This window comes from Sinohyriopsis cumingii, chromosome 15 (assembly GCF_028554795.1).
Source record: "Sinohyriopsis cumingii isolate HCF-2022 chromosome 15, ASM2855479v2, whole genome shotgun sequence".
In the NCBI taxonomy this organism is placed as follows: Eukaryota; Metazoa; Mollusca; class Bivalvia; order Unionida; family Unionidae; genus Sinohyriopsis; species Sinohyriopsis cumingii.
The window spans coordinates 128590908-128614221 of NC_142975.1; the positions used below are offsets into that span (position 1 = coordinate 128590908).

Sequence of the window (23314 nt, forward strand, 5' to 3'; positions counted from 1 at the left end):
TGAGAATGCTTGCCATAACTTCCCGTGGGTCCATGGTTCTTAGCACAGTTTTCCTGGATTCTTCCTCCACCAGTTATAATGGCTGCTGTGTATAGCCTATTGTATGCTGAAAAATATATATCTATATCTATATGTTATGTTGTTGCAGTCATCCTTGACTCTTACTCAACGACGGTGGTGAATGTGAGAAAAAAGAATGAAAAGAGTAATTTGGATAGAGAGAAATAGTAATTAGTAAAGGAAGAAATCAAGAATGTTTTGCCACAGTTTGTTTTTGTCCCTTCATCTCAGACCGGTCCAGCTACTGTGGCAGCAGAGAAGTGTACTTCAACAGGCATAGCTTTGAGAATCATTCGGTCCTACTTGTAGCTGGCTTACAGCCTATAAGGTGAGTTGAGATAGCCCCTGCTTGAAGGATACCAAGCTAGGAGCTTCTACAATGGTGTATGGTAAGGAGTTCCAAGTGCCAATGGTACAGGGGAAGAAACAGGACTTATAGCTGTTTGTAGAGGTACACATGTACTGATATTTCCTGTTGTGGTGTGCTCTAGTTCTGCGTGTTCAGCAGGAATGTCTACAAGGTTGTTGGTGATCTTGTACAGTAGTCAACTGTGGTCCTTCTGGATTCCAGTCATTCTCATTCCGGCACTGGATGTCACTGCTGGTATTTTTGTAAGAATGTTGCAAATGTCTTGCATCATTATAATATGGAAATGTCTTGAGAGAGAAATCAGGAGTAACTGCTGTGCAACCAGATGTTCTTCATGGTGTTAAACCCACAACAAGAACAACAAAACATTGTTATTTCTCTTTAACTTTAGCAGTCACAGTAATATCTTTAATTTAATCTACCCAAAAGGTGCTATAAATCAATGAGGTGACAAATGATGTTATAACAAAGTCATCATAATTCAATGGTTTTGTCATCTCAAGGTGTGCTGTAAATGTTGATTTATCACCAGCAAGCATTCTAAAACCTTGGACCACAAAAGTGCAGAAAAACGTGTTTCTGTGATGTTATCCTGGTCTCTTGTAAATGAGTTTTCTGAAGTCAGAATTAGGACACTGTATTTTTCTCTTTATCCCTCACATGTATGACCATTTTTCTTGTGTGGAATACCAATGCAGTAGGGGCCTCGAGTGGCCGAGTGGCCTAAAGCGCTCTCCGTTACTGATCACTGCCATCTCACCTCTGTCTGCTTGGGTTCGAGTCTTGGATACGGCCAATGTGGGTATGTGAGAAAGCTTGCCAGTAGCTTCTCGTGGGTCGGTGGTTCTTTCCGGGGTTTTCCCGGGTTCTTCCTCCACCATTAATACTGGCCGCCATGTATAGCCTATCATGTGCTGAAAAATGGCATTAAACCCCACAACAACAACAACCAATGCAGGATTTCTCAATCAACCTCATGCAACCGACATTACACCCTAGCTTCGACAGAGATGGGGTATATATACACATCACCATATCCATCCTTCCATTCAGCACACAGTTTGTGTATGCAGCTGGACTAGTTTTGGATTTCCATGAAACTTGGTAAATGTTATGGTCTTCACCTATAGATTCACATCTTGATGAATCACTTTTCTTTTGCACATTTTGTAAGAGGTATTGCCCGTTAATGACTGGCAACTGAAAGTGCTGCATGAAAAAATCTTGTGAACTCAACTAGGCTCACATTTTATAATATGATTGCCATAAAACTTGGTCAGTGTTATGCATGTCATCTGAAGATGTGCATTTTCATGCAGATAAATGCATTGTATGACAAAATCTTGTGAATGCATCTAGTTGTCAATATTGTAATGGATTGCTGCGAAGCTTGGTATATATCATGGTCATCGTCTGAAGGTTTGTATATCAATGTATCAGTCATCCTGTGATTTTCTTTTAGAGTTATTGCCCAATGGACAGGATGTAGTCTAAGACAGGATGTTTTGAATGCTGCTGGTCTTAGGTTTCAGTGGATTGCCAAGTAAACTTTGTACATGTTATGGTCATCACATGATGAAAAGCATGAAACAAATTAAGTTGCTCTCTCAATTTATGTTAGCGTTTTTGCCCTTTTTAACTTACAACTGGATGTAATATAATGACAGAATTCTGTGAATGGTATTGTTCTCATAATTTCAACAGACATGCTGTGAAACGTGGTACATCTTACGGTCATCCTCAGATGATTTGCTTGTTGACCAGTCCTTATACTTGTGATATTTTCAGAAGAGTATGTGATAGACTTCTTCTTTGGGTAAAAGGGGATGTGGGAAAGGCTGTATTATATTTAATTGAGTAATTTTGTTGCAAATCCATTAGTTCATAATAACATTTTGATTGGCGCATCACTTTTATAGCATGTTTTTATAACAGTACTGTATCCAAGACTTCACAGTCTTTAGTTACTGTTACAATGGTTTAATTTTAGAATTAAAATCATATTTCTTTGTTTTACCCAAGCTTCAGAGTTAATGCCAAATAATTTCAATGTGAATCAACTCATGTATGGTCTTTATAAATATCAAATAATTTTCAAAGCTAATCAACTGTTATATGCTCATTTTTATATGATCTTTATAAACATATTTAAAAAATCAATGGCTATTTTATCCTTTTAAGATTTTTATTATGCTGAAATGGTACCATTTTGTTTATCACACACTTTTTTCCATATGGGATTGTGTATCTAATGTCTACTGTTGTGGGATTTGGAAATGCCAGTTGTGGGGTCATAATTTGCTTGCAGCAACTTGACACAGCACTGTTCCTTTACATAAAATATGACTCCCTTTAGTAAGATTTCCTTTTGACACACCAGTTCTGATGGATTGTTTTAATTTTCCGTGAGTCACCTAACACAGTCTTGTGTAGTTGTTGTGTTAGCTCAAGTCTTCGATTGATTCAGAAATCCCTAATAATTGAAGAGGAAGCGCAAAATCATTTCCTTACACATATGGTTGGTAAAGTCTTTACAGATTGTTTGGTTTGGTTTGGTGCCTAATGGCACAACAACTCAAATAGGATATTGAGTGACAGGCTGGTCCACTAATAGGATTCAAACCCCACCATATAAGTCAAGAGTAGAGCATGCTAACCACTGATCCTTTTATAGAAATTCACATGCCATTTAAATATCATAAATTATTTTGGACAGGCACTCACTTTGATTTCATTTATAAGTATAAGTAATTTGTATAGTTAGAATATATTTTATTTTAATAAAAGAAATTCAGCATATATAACTTGATTGTTGATGTCACCTGGGTGGTAATGAAACGATAGAGAACCAATGAAAACTCGGCTTTCTGAAAATTGAAAAGTTTTTATCTATTCTGTATGAAAATTTCCACCAGAAACATATCGACTGCAAATCAGGGTATCAAGTTTTATAGCACATCATTTTCCTAGAGTGACTTAAAATCCATGCTACAGGTATCCATGAATCAGATTAACCCCCCATTCACGAAGCCCACAAAGCACTGTCTTGTTATTGCCATTGGACCACATCTAACAATATGAATTCTGTCACATAAAGCCAAGTTTAAATTTGACCTTATCTAAAAATGTGAATCCAGTGCACATGAACCTACAGAATTGGAATGATCTGTCCATGAGGTAATACAACTAAAAAAATATATATCAAATTAAGTGATAGAATTTATAGTCACTATGTTTAAAGCATAAAATGTTCTTTTGGAAGTATAGATTTGTTATGAATGTTATGAATGTGGCCCAAGGTTGTTATATAGCAACAGCATGGGTGTTCAAGATTAAACATTACTTGATTGGCTAAATTTTAAGCAAAACATTTCAGGGAATTTATAGAACAGTAAAAAATTACTTCACTTTGGGTTTTCTTTTTCAGATTTTCAGCCAACGTCCAGTGCAGATTGAAGCTACCAAATTGTGCACAGAGCTGCTTCAAGGTTTTGCACCATGTTTAGAACAGCTGGCTTTCTCAGTTGATAAGCTAAATGCCACCAGTACAAGGTATGATTTTCTTGCTCCAGTATAAACAATGCATAAAAACCTGTTTGTGTTGAATGCCTTCAGTTAACATAAATGAAATTTGGTTTGGCAAGTGATATTCTGACCACACTTACTGATTGCCAACAAATTTGAGACTTTCTGTTGGTTGAATCTGTGGATTTACTCTAATTGTTGAAATTTAATTTTTGCAGATTTGTTTTTGAAATGTGAATTGATATAGTTTACAAAATTTGTTTTGATGTTTGGTTTTAAACATTAAACAAATTTTAATATCATGCTGGTGTTTCTGTTAACACACCTCTCATCAATAAAGATGCATATAATGTATTAAGATTTACATGTATTTCAGAGTTTCATATAATATATCATATAATATATAAAGATCAGCATGTATATCAGAGAGGCATCGAATATGAAATTCTGCATGTATTTCAAAGAGGCATAGAAAATTTTCATGTATTTCAAATAGACGTAGAATATATGAAAATCTGCATGTATTTCAAATAGATATAGAATATATGAAAATCTACATGTATTTCAAGTACACATTGAATATATGAAAATTTGCATGTATTTCAAATAGATATAGAATATATGAAATCTGCATGTATTTCAAAAACAGAATATATAAAAATTAGCATGTATTTCAAAGACATAGAATATATGAAAATCTGCATGTATTTCAAATAGGCATAGAATATAGGAAAATCTGCATGTATTTCAAATAGACATAGAATACTGTAATTGCCGGCCTATAAGTTGATTCAAAACATAAGTCAAATCCACAGATTTAGCAAATTTTCCATCATTCATCCATTTATAAATTGATGCTGAGTATAAGATGAGGCTAGATCAATACCTCGGTTTGTGTTTTATCACTTCGTTCCACACAGCATCACAAATTGTTACCTCTCTGTAACTCAGTAAACCTTTCCAGTCAGGATCATTAAATGTAATAAAAGTACCTATTTTGTTTCACACAAAGTATTTTAAATGTATTATGTACTTTTAGCTACATATAATGACACTGACCCAAAAATTTATTGAGTTATGGACAGAATAAAACTTGTGATGCTGTATGGAATTAAATTATAATAACTTCCAGTTTTATAAATATTAAAAGTATTACTGTATGCTATTTCAGATTACCAGCAATAGGGAAATTGCATCATTAATGCTAAAATGCTCTTTCCATTTGGGGGTGGGGGAGAGAAATACTGAGAGAAGGATGCATGTGTATTCCATTGCATTTTTCTTCTTGCACCCCATGATCAAAATAAAATATGGTCCGATATATATGTGAGAGAGAGAGTTTAGTCCTTCATGGGGTTTTGTTGTTGTTTTTTTTTTTTTTACCTTGTTGCCCCTGTCTTGCTGAAGCTTTTGTCAGAGAGAGAAAACATTAACAAATGAAACAGTAAATGGAAACAATGAAAATACATACCATACTCATTAAGGGCTTAAACATTCACAATAGTTATGTCCATATAGTCTCCATCCGATTAAATCCCAAGAATGACCATTTTGCATGCTGTCTAATTTTCTTTGCAAGTATCATGACTTCTCCATTCCCAACAAATAAGATTTTGTTTAAAGTACATGTACCCTTCCTGTACTTAAGTGGCAATTGTTTTTGATCTTTGCTCATGCTAGATGTACTTTAAATTGATGTGGGTTCTGTGCCAAGGTCAAAAGATGTCACTGGTTGAGAAATTCATGTAAGTAACCAGCATTTCCATTCATTATATAGTACTATATTTATAATACCCATGGGTAGCCTCATTTCCCTATTGATAGCCTCACTAATCTGATCTGGTCTGAGAATCTTGACCTCAAACAGGTGTTAGCTTGGAAAATCTGACTACAGCTGTAGCATAGTTAATTATTATGTAAATACCACTACAAAGCCATGTGATTCTTTTAATAATGGAAGTGGCAACAAAAACTGGAAGGAATTGCTTACCTATTGGTATTAATTGATAATGGAATATGATACTGCACTTGTACACAAGTAAGATCAGTCATCAGGTAAGTGAAAATACAGATTTACAATTGTGAAGACATCTCTATCTGTCTGTCTCTCTTTTTCTCAATGGGGCATATTTGTTTTTGATCATTAGGTGCAAGAAGAAAATTGTGATGGAATATGTCTTTGTCTTGGTTATTCATCTTCTGACTAAACCACAACAGTGGCCTAGTGGTTAGAGTGTCTGCCTCAGATGTGGGAGGTCGTGGGTTCGATCCCCGGTTGAGTCATACTAAAGACTTACAAAAAAATAGTACTAACAGCTGCTTTGCTTGGCGCTCAGCATTAAGAGGTTACTGTTTGGACTGGTCAGCCTGTTGTCAGGATAATGTGACTGTCTGCAGCATGATGCCCCAGTGCTAGACATCACTATAAACTACCACATTGCATAGCGATAATACTGAAAAATTGTTAAAGCTACGTTAAAAATCCAAAAACACATCATATCACATCTTCTAACTTGTAAATTCTAACGCACATATATGTTATCAAATTTAAACAACGTATATTACAAACAACATACATTACTGGTGCACGCTGCTTTAGTGCAATTACATCTGATCAGTGACAATTTTTAATACTGACGATCATGTAATTGTTTTAAATACTCAATGTTGAATCCATTATTTTTCATAAACGATCTCTTCCCAGAAAGGAAATATTTTTTTTGCACATTATTTTTCATTCTATTGGAGAATTATTTTCTATACGAAAATTACTATAAAGCTATCTGTGTGACATAATTCATAGTTAAGTGGATTCAGAGCATAAGAAGAAGCTAAGATTTTCTGATCAGAAAGTATCGTCTTATAACCCGGCAAATACGGTATATGAGAATCTGCATGTATTCCAAATAGAAATAGAATATTTGAAAATCTACATGTATTCCAAACAGACATAGAATATATGAAAATCTGCATGTATTTCAAACAGGCATAGATTATATGAAAATTTGCATGTATTTCAAATATACATAGAATATGTGAAAATCTGCATGTATTTCAAATAGACACAGAATATATGAAAATCTGCATGTATTCCAAATAGACATAGAATATATGTAAATCTGCATGTATTTCAAATAGACATTAGAATATATGAAAATCTGCATGTATTTCAAATAGGCATAGAATATATGAAAATCTTCATGTATTTCAAATAGACATAGAATATATGACAATTTGCATGTATTTCAAATAGGCATAGATTATAGGAAAATCTGCATGTATCTCAGAGGATTAAGTTTAAAAAATAGCATACATTTCAAAGAGCCGTGCTCTGTATGTATTTCAAAGAGCTGTGGAATGTATCAAAATCTACATGTGTTTCAAAGAGCTGTGGAATGTATCAGAATCTACATGTATTTCAAATAGGTTTATTAAAGGACTCAAAGTAATTCCAGAAATATTTCTCTGACAATACCCTTGATAAACTGACAGTTTTTATCCTGAAAATTGTCATTTTTTTATGTTTACACATTCTGCTATCATCAACCCATTGAACGAAGGATTATATTACTACTTTATTTGTAAAATGTCTTATTAGTTACTTTGTTGTAGTAATTAGTAAGAAAACTATTTTCAATAAGTGTAAAGGCATTTTCATTTGCATAAGACTATCCCTCATGCCCTAACAAATTATCAATAAGTTATCATGTTCACCATGTCAAAATTAAATACACAAGAGCTAGTTTAGGCTTGACAGTTTTTTTTCTCTTGGTGATTATCATCTTTTTGTTGTGTTTAAAATTATTTCAGATCAGCAGATCTTACTTCTGGTTCTTCTGAGTTAGTAATGGAATCAAGTGAGGACCATTTACCTTCCAAGGTTAGAATCAAGACAGCTATAAAACTTGTTGCTTTACTTGTAACAGCTTTTGACATAGCTTACATGGATTGATTGAGGAGGAAAAACTAATCATTGCTTTAGTTTATAATATGCAAAAATGATAGATTTCAGTAAACTTTAAACTTCTTGGTATTTTTCAGTTCTTTTAAGCTTGAGGAATTATTTTAACTTTTTCTAACTCTTACAACACGTGTGTAGCACAACTTTCATTGTAGCCCCTGGTGCTCTGTTGAGTTTTACGTTTATTGCAGAAACACTACAAGTCTTTGTCTTGAAAATTATCAGAAGGACAATAAATGTGTCTTTTAATAATGGTCCTTCTTTCTTCTCTCTCTGTTTCTGTGGCCTCTCTCTCTCTCTCTCTCTCTCTCTCTCTCTCAGGTATGCACTTATTTGTTCTGAAAGTACCTAGAGTTAGTGTTTTATATATATATACATATGTATATTTATTTAATATTATTATTATTATTATTATTACAGGACAAGAAGTTAATCATCATGTTGAGTAATTGTAACCATACCAAGGAACACCTGATTCCACGCTTGGTGGAGAACCTTAACAAACATGGCTACGTGGAGATGAACAAAGTGCTCAAGGTATGCTGGAAATGTTAATAAGACATACAATCCAACCTGCCCTTAATGGTCAACTTCACTCAATTACCACATGTTTACAATGCCAGTTCTTTTTCCTTATCAGCAAATTTCCTATATACATGTCCTGTATGTAATGGTCACCTGCTTTCAACAGTCAGTGGGCAGTCCTTTTATTAACAAAACAGTGATTTTTCCCTGCCTTAAGCAGTCACTTAAGCATATCTAAATTAACTGTTTGGTCTATGCAAACTGAATGTTTTTTTTTTTTGTTTCATGAGGAAGGCGTTCTTTGGATAATGGATCATTTTAATCAATGTGCAAACACTTGTACTTATAACTCCAGTCATGTTGTCAGCACAAACAAATGGTGTCAGTATTCAAATTTTGAAAGCAAAAAAGATTTTTATAATAAGGTAAAGAGTCAAAGACATTTGTTTGCTGGATAGTGATAAAAGTAGTTGTGTTATTGCAGCAGAAATGGAGGTTACTTTTTTTGCCAGTGTCACAGGAGTAGATAGATAACTTCATCAATCTGCCTGTGAATTAAAGCAATCACTGAAGAAAAGATGTTCATCTCTGAGGAGAGATATAAGTTACATTCCATTTTCATTAGGGTCAGGAGTCATTCAGTATTGAAAACATGTCTGTGAAGTCAGGTGAAGTTTAGGTTCATGAGTCATTACAAAATAGCCACAAATAGCTTCTTTTGATTTTCTGTTCATTACAGGTTTCTTACATACGTCAACTGTCTTTTGATCTTTACGATTTGAGCAACTGACTAATCCAGACGTTGTTTTTGTAGTGAGAACAAACTAAGATCACCATTTTAATGCGATTTCATTTGTATGTTGGATTAAAGTGGACAGGAAATAGTAATCTTGAGTGGAACATAAATTTGGGAGGGAATAACATAGACCCATAATTATTATTGTGTTGTATGGTGCACATGAAACAATCTTGATAATGTAATAATAATAATAATAATGACAACAGTATTCGGTGCATGGTAATTGTTCAAAAATCAATTTTAAAAGGTGGACCTGTGAGCAGCAGTCACCTGAGTTCAATGGACAGTTTTGTTTTTTCCAATGAGTAGCCACTGTTGACAGGTTTGACAGTTCAGTGGTATGTTTTTATCAAATCCTTTCGACCGTTGAATTTTTTATATAAGGTATTAGATACTCCATAGTAATATAACCATGCCTACATTAATCAGTATTTTGTGATTAAACATGTTAATTGGCAAATTTCTAGTTTGATTACACACACTATAAATATATTAGGTTTTGGCAAGAAAACGACTTTGTGCTTTGCTAATAAAGAATTAGAAATTAAACCTGATGTCAGTCAATGATATTTATATAGATCATAACTGTTTACATGTCTGTCTTAATACATATTTTAGGCCTGAATTAAAGAATTGTTTTGCTCTTTACCAGGCAACCCAGCCAAAAACCCTGTAACCCCAACAAAGTATTACTGTGGTCTGGCATCATATTTTTATACCAAACCAAGTACAACTATTAGCTTGCAGATTATATTTGTGATTGCGGTGCTTTTGATTTATTTATAAATCTTTTAAATGATGAATCTTTGCTTGAGGAAGGTGCATGTTGTGTGCAAAAACAATGCTAACAAGGAGGGGTCTCAGTATGTGTTTCTTTGTAGTGATGTGGTATCAATGTAAGCAGTTTAGGTTTGATAAATTGCTAAATGAGTCATGGGAAGAGATTTATAATAATGGTTTAGAGCCTGATATAAGTGACATGTTGTCTATATCCCTCACAGTTGGTTAATCACTGTAAACCACAAGAAGTGAAACATCGAAGTTCTGTAGGCATATCAAGCCAGTTACAAGGACTTTTGGGTCAATAACATAATAAGTAAATTTAAAAAAAAAACTTTTTAAGTATTTCAATTCACAGATGGAGTTTCTGATCCAGAAGGGGAAAAGAGCTAAACAATTAGGACCACATTCTCTGTTGATGCTATTGTAGTACTGCCACAAAACCAGCCCAGTTCATTTTTCTTTGTAAATATGATCTGAAACTTAATGCATCCTTTTAACAATACTTGTGTTAACAATTTGTTTTAATTGAGAGATGATGGTATTTAACAAGATAAAGATAACTCTTAATTTCCAACTTTCTATACCGGAGAATAGTTTTAATCTTGAATCTAAAAAATGCTGAATTCCTACAATTTTCATGGACGTAAAATAAGACAATTTTATGGTGAGTTTATGATATTATTGGTCCAATTTAATTCATGATTTATGTTGAATTACAAATGAAGATTTTGCTGTTTAAGTAACAAGATAAAGATGAGAACATCTTAATATAAGGAAGAAAATGTTAAATATTTAGTGAAATTGGGGCCAGATTCTAGTAAACAACAATACAGAAATACTTGATATTAATATATTAAATAAGCTATGGCATGTATAGTCATTCATTCATCAGTATAAGTCAGTGGCTGAACATTAAATACATTTAATACGTAAATCACCAAGAATATGTGTTTTGAAAATGCAACAACTTTGATCAGTAGTGTATATTTTTCAAACTCTTACAAGTGTTCTGACAATGACAGATCATTTATTATTCTTATCACCAAGGGAATGTTATTTTTGGTCAACAAATTAAAACTATATAAATCCATGTCTTTATTTTAATTTAATTATTTCTTCAGTTATTTTATATATTATGAGTACAACCACTACAAATCCATCCCGTCCATGCTATATTTTAGCCATAGAAAAGCTTAAAGTCTGCCAGCATATATGGGAATCAGACAAAAATGATCTCCCCTTGCATATAGGGCTTGGAGTGAATCCTGTCCTTGAGTTACAACTTTCACTCATGATAGCAAGCACACTATTTTGCATATCTGGTTTCAGTTTGTGCTTTTTCACATTGGGAGCACATTCGAAGAATTGTACTACACAAATGAAGTATACTCCATCCATATTTCTATCTATTTATCACTCTTTTCATTCGAAACACGAAGTTTCTCACATTATTGGTATAATTTCATTGTTAACTAAAGGTGCTTGTTGACAATGGAAACATTGCTTTTTGTTAACAATTCAGAATCATAATTTTCAGGTTTTTTAGAAGATGAGTTAATGATATTGATACAGGAAGTGTTAGCAGTGACATTGAATTTTCTTCATCCAGTCTGTCAAAACTGAGACAGAATCAGATGGTGAAGACAGTGAGTGTAGTGTGGATAAGAGATATATGTATTCTGCAAGTCAGTGAGTTCATTGAAAGCACTGGACCTACTTTTGTTTTGGATGATATGAAATAAATTGATAGATTTCTTATTTTAATACTTTCTCCTGGCATTAAATGAAAGAATTGTGGCTGAATCTAACAGTTATGGAGCCAAATATGAAATAGAAGCATGACTGAGTTTGAAAAAAAAGAGACAGCATGAGGTGTCCATAGTGTCCAAGCAGTGTGATGTTTGTCTTTGTGTAAAATAAATCTGCTTTTACAAATATCACCAACAGCAAATTCAAAACTAGTAGAACACAACAACCAATGAAGCATTTTTAAATAATTTTGTGTACAAATATGACATAACTTTGTATAAAATAATGATAGATAAATTATAGTGTTGCAAATAGTGTGTTTTGTGTTCAGTTCATGGAGATTTTTCATCAGTATTGTGGAAGTCAGTGCGATAAATCAAACACACAGACAGAAGGTAGTTATTTATTATATACATTTTTTTAGTATATAAAACACTGTATTATAAGGAAAATAACTAAAAACAATTGACTGTATCCCCAAATCAGCAACTAAATATTATCATTTGGCTGCAGCAGCATTGTGCTTTGGTAGTCAGCCCCACCGCTCAAACCAGCCACAGTTGTGACCCCAACAACTAGGCAGAGTGTTGATTCACTAAAATAGCACTAGTAGTTAAAGAGTTACGATTTGGTATGCAAGTTTATTTCATTAAGATCTCAGATGAGTTCATGTATGAGTGACATACATGCATATTAATTAAGTGGTCTAGAATTTGATTCACTGAGCCTTTGAAGATTCTAGGGATCCTATTTCTGATCTGACTTTGATCAGATTTTGGTATGGTGGATTATTGTTTATTGCACCTATGCACTGTCAGGAGATTAAATTCTACTCATTTATTGTAACGATGTATACACATTGTATGGTACAGGGGAAATAACCTTTGATAAGAATTGCTAAGAATCACAGGTGTAGAGAGATGCAGATTTCTGCCCCTTGTAGAAAAATTATAAACATACAAAATTAATTTTAAGATACAGGATGTTTGAATTTTAATAGAACAAGTTTTAAAGAAAATAACAAAGTAATACTCATTATGGATTGTAATGATCAATTTCTAAAATTTAAACAGTAGAAAAGAGAGTAGTAGTAGCACTCATAGTTGATAATAATTTGATGATACAGTTGATAATAACTTGGTGACAGTAACATTTATTAGACTGGCTTGCAAAATACTGATTAATTATTAGTAATGTGTTCTTTGACAAAACACTTTATCTACTTGCCACCAAATTTATAATGAAAGCCATAAAGTAAAACACTTTTAAAGCAGGCTTGACCAAATAAAACCATAAATATTTGAGTACATCTCAAATGCATACCAAACATTTTTAATTCACCTGTACAAAGCAATGGAGAGTTATTCTACCACCATCAGTGTCCACACAGATAAAAGCACATACACACATACAGCATCACACAGATGAAAGCCTATACATGCATACAGTATCACACAGATGAAAGCCTATACACACATACAGCATCACACAGAAGAAAGCCTATACATGCATACAGCATCACACAGATGAAAGCCTTTACACGCATACAGCATCACACAGATGAAAGCCTATACATGCATACAGCACCACACAGATGAAAGCCTATACACACATACAGCATCACACAGATGAAAGCCTATACACACATACAACACCACACATATGAAAGCCTATACATGCATACAGCATCACACAGATGAAAGCCTTTACACGCATACATCATCACACAGATGAAAGCCTATACATGCATACAGCACCACACAGATGAAAGCCTATTCATGCATACAGCATCACACAGATGAAAGCCTTTACACGCATACAGCATCACACAGATGAATGCCTATACATGCATACAGCATCACACATATGAAAGCCTATACACACATACAGCATCAGTAAATTTTGACCATTTTTTTTCCACAGATGAAAGCCTTTACACACACACATTATCACACAGATGAAAACCTATACATGCATACAGCATCACACAGATGAAAGCCTATATGCACATACAACACCACACAAATAAAAGCATATACACACATACATATTCACACAGATGAAAGCCTATATACACACACAGCATCACACAGATGAAAGCATATACACACATACAGCATAACACAGATTAAAGCATATACACACATTATCACCCAGGTGATAGTCTATACACACACAGCATCATACAGATGAAAGCCTATACACACATACAGCACCACTAAATTTTGACCATTCTTTTTTCCACAGATGAAAGCCTATACACACATACATATTCACACAGATGAAAGCCTATATACACACACAGCATCACACAGATGAAAGCCTATACACACATACAGCACCACTAAATTTTGACCATTCTTTTTTCCACAGATCAAAGCCTATACACACACACAGCATCACACAGATGAAAGCATATACATACATACAGCATCACTAAATTTCGACCATTCTTATTTCCAAGGTTCTTGGCAACAGTTTGGAATTGGTTTCTTATCACCTGTCCCCTGAGTGGGTGATTAGTTTGGACATACATGTTTATTGCCAGGTTGAAATCTGTTGAAAGGAGACTGGAAAGAAAAAATTGTATGATTGGACAGAGGGATATGAAAGGGCCAGTTTATCAAGTCCCATTGAAAATTATTGATAAATTCTTTCATTGTGCCTAGGAGATATAGGGGCAATAATTCTTATACATATTCCATGTTTTCACTCGGCCTAGAACAGTAAAAATATTTCCATACTTTCAGTCTGCCCAAGAGACATATGAGAAGCTGGACAAGAAGCTGTTTGATGCATATGTTGAGGAAAAGTCAAACCCCATTATAGGGGCCATGGAACCAAATATGTATCGAGGCAGATTCGATTGGGCCAGCTACAACAGAGGTAATCAAAAGATACATGAGAATGAATATATGAATGTTCTTAGTATAACAACAGTGGTACCATTTTATAAAAAATAAATTGGGTAGGACCAAGTGAAATTTGTTGTTAAAGTTGGCATTTATCCTTCCCTCCCCCATGTTAAAATATATTTGGTACTTACTCAGACATTAATCATTATTTCACTCTAATTTCTTCACTATATTAAGTTACCTAAATTTGAATTTGGTATAACCAGGTTCCACCATATGCATACGTATGCATTGTCCTGTCAGAAGGTAGAAAACCAGGCATAGCTGAATTTTTATGCTTTGTTTTGCAACAAAATCAGAATTATTTTGTCTGCCAGCTCAGGAAATTGGATGCTGCTAAGTAGCTGTTACTTTACCGACAGTGCAAGCAAAAAAAAAACACCATAAAAATTGGATTAATGTGAATTGAAACATTTGTTATGCCATTACTGCTTACAACAGAGACAGCTTGATTTGGTCATGTCTGTAGATCTGTCCCGGGAAACCCATTAGGAGGATTGTGCTTTGCATCCATGTGCAGAAAACCAGATTACATTTTCAAAAGGTTACAACTTTTACACATATAAATGGTTTAGTTCAGTTTACTGACTGAAGATTTACTAAATCAGTCAGTGTATAAATGAATTCACGTTTGGCTGTTGGTGACATCAGAAGTACCCATTTCGAATAAATTATGTATTTCCTCATCTCTGCTTGACGGCTGCTTAAGACAACTGCTTATTATAAATTTTCTGTTAATTCTTTCAAAGTGTGGATGAATTTCACATCAAATGTGGTATTGCTGGAAAAGCAGAAGTTGATGAGAATTGCTTACAGTGTACATAACACAACAGTGTACATAACAACATTGTATATAAGACAGCAGTGTATATAAGACAAAGGTGTACATAACACAACATTAACATCAGCTTGGTTTATTAATAAAACCATTTATTAGTAACAGTTTAATTTAAAGAAAAACCATTTCAAGTTTGTAAACCACGGCATTGTTTATTATTCAATTTATACCCGACATTCACATGTCTGATTAGTACATCCTGTTGCACTGTCAACTTTATTCATCATTAGCATACATTTAGCACTAAGTCTTGCAAATATTAACATGACAGTCCATGGGATATTTTACTGAAATATATTGATTTCTGTTTGGACAGACACTTTGAAAATATGTAACTGGGATTAGATATTAGTAGCCACCATTTCTTATATACCGTGTTTTAGAATGTCACAACAATAACCAGCCATTTTCATATGTACTGTATTTTACTTAGGATATCATAGCAACCAGCCACCATTTCATATGTACTGTATTTTACTTAGGATATCATAGCAACCAGCCACCATTTCATATGTACTGTATTTTACTTAGGATATCATAGCAACGACAAGACACCATTTCATATGTACTGTATTTTACTTAGGATATCATAGCAACCAGCCACCATTTCATATGTTAAGAAGCAGCAACAGCATTTTGACCATATTGGCAATGTGCTTTACTAAAGGTATGACATTAAATTGAATAGTTTTGGATAGTTTAAATACAGATTAATAAAATGAAACAATTTTGTAGAAATAATAAACATACCATGTGTTTTTATAATTAGATTCTTATAGATAGGCGGTGAGTATATTTTAAAATCAATATTTAAATGCTTAGTCTGGTAAATTTGTAATCTTCCTGGGCATGTCAAATTTCAGTGAATGGAGTACGCAATTATCTAAAGGAAGTCCTCATGGGAATGATTGAGATACATGCAGAGGTAAAGGCTTATTTCTCTCATTTACATCAAATTGTACTCTGTTTCTGTAGACTGTAGTAAATTCATACAAATTATGCTAATCATTATCTCTGGTCTCTGAAGTGAAGGAAGTCAGAATCAGTAAAGCACCAAGTATGAGAATGCACCATTGCATATTTACACCCTTGCTTTGATGGGAAGTATTGTAATACCCTCTGTCTGTCTACCTGTAACTTTGTCTTGCCCGAAATTGCTAGATGGAAATTCACCAAACGTTTTATACATGTGGCTTTTGTAACTTTCTAACAGTGGTCCCTGGAAGGGGTCAGAGGCCACATATACAAAATTTGCAGCTTCAGTAACATTTTTAAATATTAATTTTGCCAGACATTAAATGATGAATCATGGAATGGAGACACATAATATATGTAATGGTTTTGGGGTTACAGCCTGAATGGGTGTTGGGTAGGCAGTAATAAATGTAGATGTTTTGTGATTTACTGGTTTCTAGTAATACTTAGTAACTTGGCTTTGAAAACTTTATGGTATAGTGATATGGTACAGCAATAAACCTTACAATGATAAATTCCTGAATATAACAAAAACCTTCTTTGCCCCTACCCCAACATATGTCCACATAGACTGAATTGTGATTATGGTTATAATGAACATCTTGTAATGAAAAGTAGGGCTGGGACATGTTGAATATTGGCAGCAGCTTATAGATGATATTTGTATCTGATTTATTAGTTAATTTTTTTTTCAGTACATTTGAAACAATGGATGAAGATGATAGACTACCCATTGACTACTTTGTGTTGTGTACACTTAAAATTAAGGCTTGTTCAGCAAAAGGAGGATTTCATTTTTTTGTATCTGTGTAATTCTTGAAAATGACTGAAATGTTACAAATGTAAAATAGAAACCAACTAACTGGAGATTCTCCATATAGATGTTAATTGCAAATATTGCTGTATATGTTTGCTTATAAGTGAGGTCCTATTGTAAGCTGCACAGATCTGTATTTGCTAATGCAAAATGTGCCAGCAGCTGTGGGTCTATGCAGTTTGTTTGGAGCAATCAGTAGAAAAAACAATATAAATCCTAATCTGCTGGTACATTATGTGATGGCAGATCAGGGTCTATGTTTTTTGCTGTTGGACTCTATTTGTAAGCGAATATATATATATATATATATATATATATATATATATATATATATATATATATATATATATATATATATATATATATATATATATATATATATAGATATATATATATATATATATATATATATATATATATATATATATATATATATATATATATATATATACACTGTAACTGACTGTTTTGTTTCATGAATATATCTCAATTGGTTATATTTTTGTTGGTTCTGCACTAATAAGAAACAATGTGTATATACTGTTTATACTATATTATTGTTTCATGCAGTAGGTATGGTTAATAACAGGTATCACTTTTCTGGTTTCACCAGTATCAAAACTAAATTTTTGTGTCTAAGTTTTTATAAGGCAACTGCAAGGGGAATACATAAGTGCATGGATGGCAACGGATTGTTCAGAACATTTGTTTTTTATAATATGATATTGCTTTAAAGTAAAACAATACTTAGGAGACGACTTACCTTGGGAAAAGCATAATTTGAAGCATAGATCAATGTTATTACCAAGACCATACCACCTGTTACGAGAGACCTTTTTTGTTGGCAGAAGGCATGGTCTCTTAAGACCAGTTTTATGGTATTCATTATTAATTTTTGTTATTGAATTTTACTTTAAGTACAATCTTTGTTTTTATTTTAAAGTATGTGGAGATATAGGAATTTTTTTTAAGAGTGGTTTCAACATTGCAATTCATATGTATCAGTCACTTTAAAATTGTAGTATTATGTATTATGATTCTGTGAGACACTTATTATGATTCTGTGAGACACTTGCAGTGATAAACCTAAACCTAGTGTAATGGCAGTTCTTTGCTTTTTTTAAATCCATTTTGATACTAAAATCACTACTCAACTTGTAATTTTTCCATAATTTCATCACTATCACTGCTCCCTCTGAAAATGTCCTTTTTTATTTATACAGATGCCATTTTGAAATGATATGCTGAATGATTAATGAGTGAAAGTCTTTTTTGTCTTGTGTTATTTTATAAGGCCATAGATTATTTAGGTCACGTTGATGTGAGTTAATTAGAGTTAAATATGCCTGCTCATTTCAATACCAGTCCGTCAAAGGTTAACTTCCCAGCTGATTCTGGTATCCACTTGCATCAGTCAAGTAGAACAACCATCATGGATTAGTGCCTTGCATAAGAAAATAAGAGTGCCTGTGGTAAGCCTCCTGGAAGCACCTTTTGCAAAATTGATCAATTCATTTTATGGTCTTTTATTGGCTGTGTTATTTGCACAACGACAATTTATTTTATTTTGTATACAGGTGTTCTCCATATCCCCATTGTTTGTGTCAAGGGTGATGACAAAAATAGTTGATGCTGTGGCAGAAGAGATGTCAAGACTCATACAGTGTGTGACAAAGTTTGGAGAGAATGGAGCTTTACAGGTTACGTAGTAGAAAATATTTGTAAAAACAATTGGCCACCTCCATTCAATTTTTCCATTTCTTCATATCACAGCTATATATAAAGTTTAGTTTACTGTTAATTAGATTAAAAAGAAAACTAACTGCATTAAATGCATTTTACTGAACAGGATAAATAATATAGTCATGATTCAAGATTTGTAATGTATTTAATGATAGGTCAGTTGGTTTTTAGAATGGTTTAACCAATTAGTGTGGATTTATTTATTTTTGTGGTAAAAATGTTGTGCCTTTGCAACAACAAAATAAGACATTCTTGATGGCACTTAATTGTGTGTATTGGGAAAAGAGTCTTGTTATTTCTACATATAGTGATGTCTCTGTCTGGTCATCTCTCTCTCTCTCAGGTGTTTCAGTTGCATAACTTCAGTTTCCTTGTGATCTTTTTTTTCTCAAACCTTATATATGGCTTACCCATGAACATAGAAGTCTGTTGATTCTGGTACTGGGATATCCAAGGTCATGGTCCCTGGAGTTTCCCTTTTGCTTAATAAGTCAAGTTTCTGTTGCCTAATTTGTATCAAACTTCATTGGTAGGCTACACTTGGACAGAAGTAGCTCCCTACTGATTTTGATGCTGAACATTTAAATGTCTCAGTCTCAGGAATCAGCATTCAGTGATATTCTTACCTATGAGTAATCATGGATGATACATTATAAATGCCAGTACTGTATAATTTCAGGCTAGACTGGAATTACTAGCACTTCAGGATGCAGTCACTTTGTACAGATCGGCTGCAACTAGGTATGGATGACTTAATCTTCTTTTCAGTTAAATTTTTGGGGGAGGGGATATGCTCTAAACTTAACAAACCTGTGACTTGCATGGTTAGATGATATTGGTAAAATAACATCTGGGGTCTGTTCAAGTAGGGAAACATGATATGGCAAATATGTTTTGCTGTTAGTTTTAACATATGGGCTATTATTTAGGTGACAAATACAATGATTGTGGTCTCTCTCTGTACTGCCATCAGTATGACCTTCAGGAGACAGGGTGGTTTCTACAACATCACTTTAATTTGCTTAAGGTTTTTTTTTTTTTTGCAAACCTCATATGTGTTGCTTTTCCATGGATATAGGAGGTCTGAGGGGATGTGTTCATAGTGCATAAATATTATGGAATGATATTCCATTTCATTAAAAAGTTGCTTGTAAAGGTGTAGTACACTACAAAGTTCTGTGATCAGTGATTTTTGTGACATTTGCATTTATGACACTAAATTTATGTGATATAAGCACAGATAATTCAAATATTTGCTAGTTTAAACAATGCACAATGAAAATCTATTTTTGTTGAAGTTTCGAATTAACAATTATAGCAATATGAAGATTTTTTTCAAGGTAGGTCTTAATGTATTTTAAAAATTTTAAGTTTTTGAAAAAAACAGAATTCAGGAAACAATTAACTTTAAACATTTTTGCATCAAAATTTTCCAAAATGACTCTGCTTTTATTTTTGTTCTAGAATAATCCATTATTCACTTACTAGCTGCTTGCTAAATTTGTTTCAATGCAATAATTGAGCTAACTTGTGCAGTAATGAAAGTTGTTTGGTTTGACAATTAGAGTTTGTAATTTGTCTAAATGTGGGCTTAAAACACTGACAGAGGTCTCATATGTATCTAGCTGCATAGCAAACATGGTTAACATAATAAATAAAGGAATAATTGTTTAGAAACAAGTAAATGTGCATTAACTCCACTAAATGGTAATGTAGAATGCAGTTTTCCAAACTCAACAGATGCTTCAATTTGGTTTAGAACCAATAATAATTTGGTTATTTTGCAGAAATGATGAAGTAGATCACTCACAATGAGACTGAACTTAGACTTCATCAGTATCAGGATGTTAGTTAAATTTGTTTGAAACCAGTAATAACTAAGGGAGTCGGTGAGCAGAAATTGAAGTGGGTGGATCTGACAATTAGGGGCAGTAACTCTGATAAATGCCAAAAGCCAGACTTGGCCAAAATGTCATCAGTATGAGACTGCTGAATTTGGTTTAAATCCATTAATAACTGAGAGATTTATTGTGCAATTATGATGTAGATTGCTGGTAATCAAAATGAGCCAAGGCTCAATTAATGTTAAATTATCAACCAAATTTTTGTACAGAAATTAAAAATTATTGGAGCTATAACTCCACTTACTGATATAACAGAATGCAGATAATCAGACTTATCAAAGACCCACAGTATCAAGCTGGATACCAAATTTGGTTGAAATGCAGTAATAATTAAGGTCATTACGCTGTGTAAATGAAAGTGGGATAGTCTGATAATCATGTATAGCTCTGCTAAATATTGGCACAGAACAAGCTACTTGCCAAACAGGAACAATGGCAGCTCCGTGGTTATGTTGCAGACTCAAGACTGAAAGGGTGCCAGTTCAGATTCAACCAATGGTTCAGCTTATGATGTGTCCTTGGACAAGGTATTTTATTCCCGTAGTCTGGGTACTAAATAACCTATTTGTGTTGGTGAGCTGTTAACCAACAAACTAAATTTGGTTGAAGTCTAGTAACAATGAAGTTATTCCATTATCTCAGGACTTTTTTCCTCAGATAGGTTTTTTATATAAATTATAGTGTGTCATAATCTGAAATGTTCAGCACACTTAGTCCTGATAAGTTTAAATTTGTAGTCATCCATATTATAATTGTTATTTAAATTGAGCAACTCGTTCAGTTCAAGTCCAACTGCCTTCTGCCCAAACAGTGCAAACACTTGTCTCATCAATTCTACAATGGATTATGTAGAACAGTTGTCTATGAGATGATATTTCCGTAGATGTTTATACCTGTGATTAAGGGATGACATTTTTTTACTTGCATTTTAATATTTTTTTTGTATTATAGTTACTATATTACTTGTATTATGGTAATTCTGTTAATATAATTTAATAATAATTTAGCAATTTTATTTTATAGTCATTATGTTGTATTATAGTATTAATGTTACTATAATATAACAATAATAGTGTAATTATATTACTTGTATTATAGTAATTTGTTGGTTTGAACCTATTTTTGGAAGGTTTGGACAATGTATTAAGCGTCCACCTTCCAGAAATAGTAATTAAGGATCCTGATCAGTAACTTTTCTTGTGTTCACAAATAATTCCCCAAGGATAACAAAACTTGTAAAAATCTGCATCATTCTTTTATTTTATGACAGATGGAACGCATCTTTCTGTAATGTTACAATTTATACATCATCCCATGCCATCAAATTGGAAAAATGTCCCATCACTCATTTATTTCCTTTATCCTCTATGACATTTACTTTTTCAGGAAAAGTTTTAAAGAAGCCCTGGATTGCCTGCCTGACTTAACACAAGAAAACAAAAAGTAATGTACATTTCCTTTACTGTAGATATCATTAGCAGTTATAGGATTCCATTATCCAAGTCTTACCAATAGTGTATGCCTGGTATTTGTTACCCATAATGTATTACCCACCTAACTGTGGGTCTTGACCCTTTTTTTAACCATCCTTGACCGTTTTTTAGATAACTGGGTCTTACCCTTTTACAGGTAACTGTGGGTATGAACCTTACTTCTTACCATCAAACTGTGGGTCTTGCCTTTTTTTAGATAGCTGTAGGTCTTACCCATATTTCTTACCCATCTACCACTTAACTTTTGGTCTTGCCCTTTAGGTAACTTTGGGTCTTACCCTTATTTCTTACCCATCTAACTGTGCATCTGACCCTTGTTTTTTACCATCTAACTGTGGATCTTGCCCTTTTTAGGTAACTTTGGGTCTGACCCTTATTTCTTACCATCTGACTGTGGTTCATGCCCTTTTTAGATAACTGGGGGTCCTACCCTTATTTCTTACCCATCTAACTTTGGGTCTTGCCCTTTATGTAACTCTGGGTCTTACCCATATTTCTTACCCATCTAATGGTGATCTTACCCTTATTTCTTACCTATCCATGGCCCTTTGGTAACTTTAGATCTTACCCTTATTTCTTACCCATCTAACTCTGGAATTCCCTAGTATTTTTACCCATCTAACTATGGGTATTACCTTTATTTCTTAGCTATCTAACTCTGAGTTTTGCCTATGGTTCATTTCCCATCTAACTATTAGCATTTCTTACCTAATTCTGGGTTTTACCCAAGGTTCTTGGCCATCTAACTATGAGTATTCCTTGGTTCATTATCAATCTATGATCATTTCTTACCACATAACTGTTAGCCTTACCCATATTTCTTATCAATACAACTATGGGCATTGCAATTATTTCTT

The 23314-nt window shown here is 33.4% G+C and overlaps 1 protein-coding gene across 1 annotated transcript in view; it reads left to right on the forward strand.

The window, feature by feature from the left end:
• The window catches only part of LOC149782763 (exocyst complex component 2-like), a 112561-nt gene that overhangs the window by 80568 nt on the left and 8679 nt on the right, over window positions 1-23314 (forward strand). Inside the window, exons 22-29 of the mRNA XM_089934254.1 lie at window positions 3858-3982; window positions 7766-7835; window positions 8337-8453; window positions 14523-14658; window positions 16389-16450; window positions 18895-19017; window positions 19740-19801; window positions 22351-22407. Coding sequence (XP_089790380.1) covers window positions 3858-3982; window positions 7766-7835; window positions 8337-8453; window positions 14523-14658; window positions 16389-16450; window positions 18895-19017; window positions 19740-19801; window positions 22351-22407 — 752 coding nt within the window. The remainder of the gene's footprint in view (window positions 1-3857; window positions 3983-7765; window positions 7836-8336; window positions 8454-14522; window positions 14659-16388; window positions 16451-18894; window positions 19018-19739; window positions 19802-22350; window positions 22408-23314) is intronic.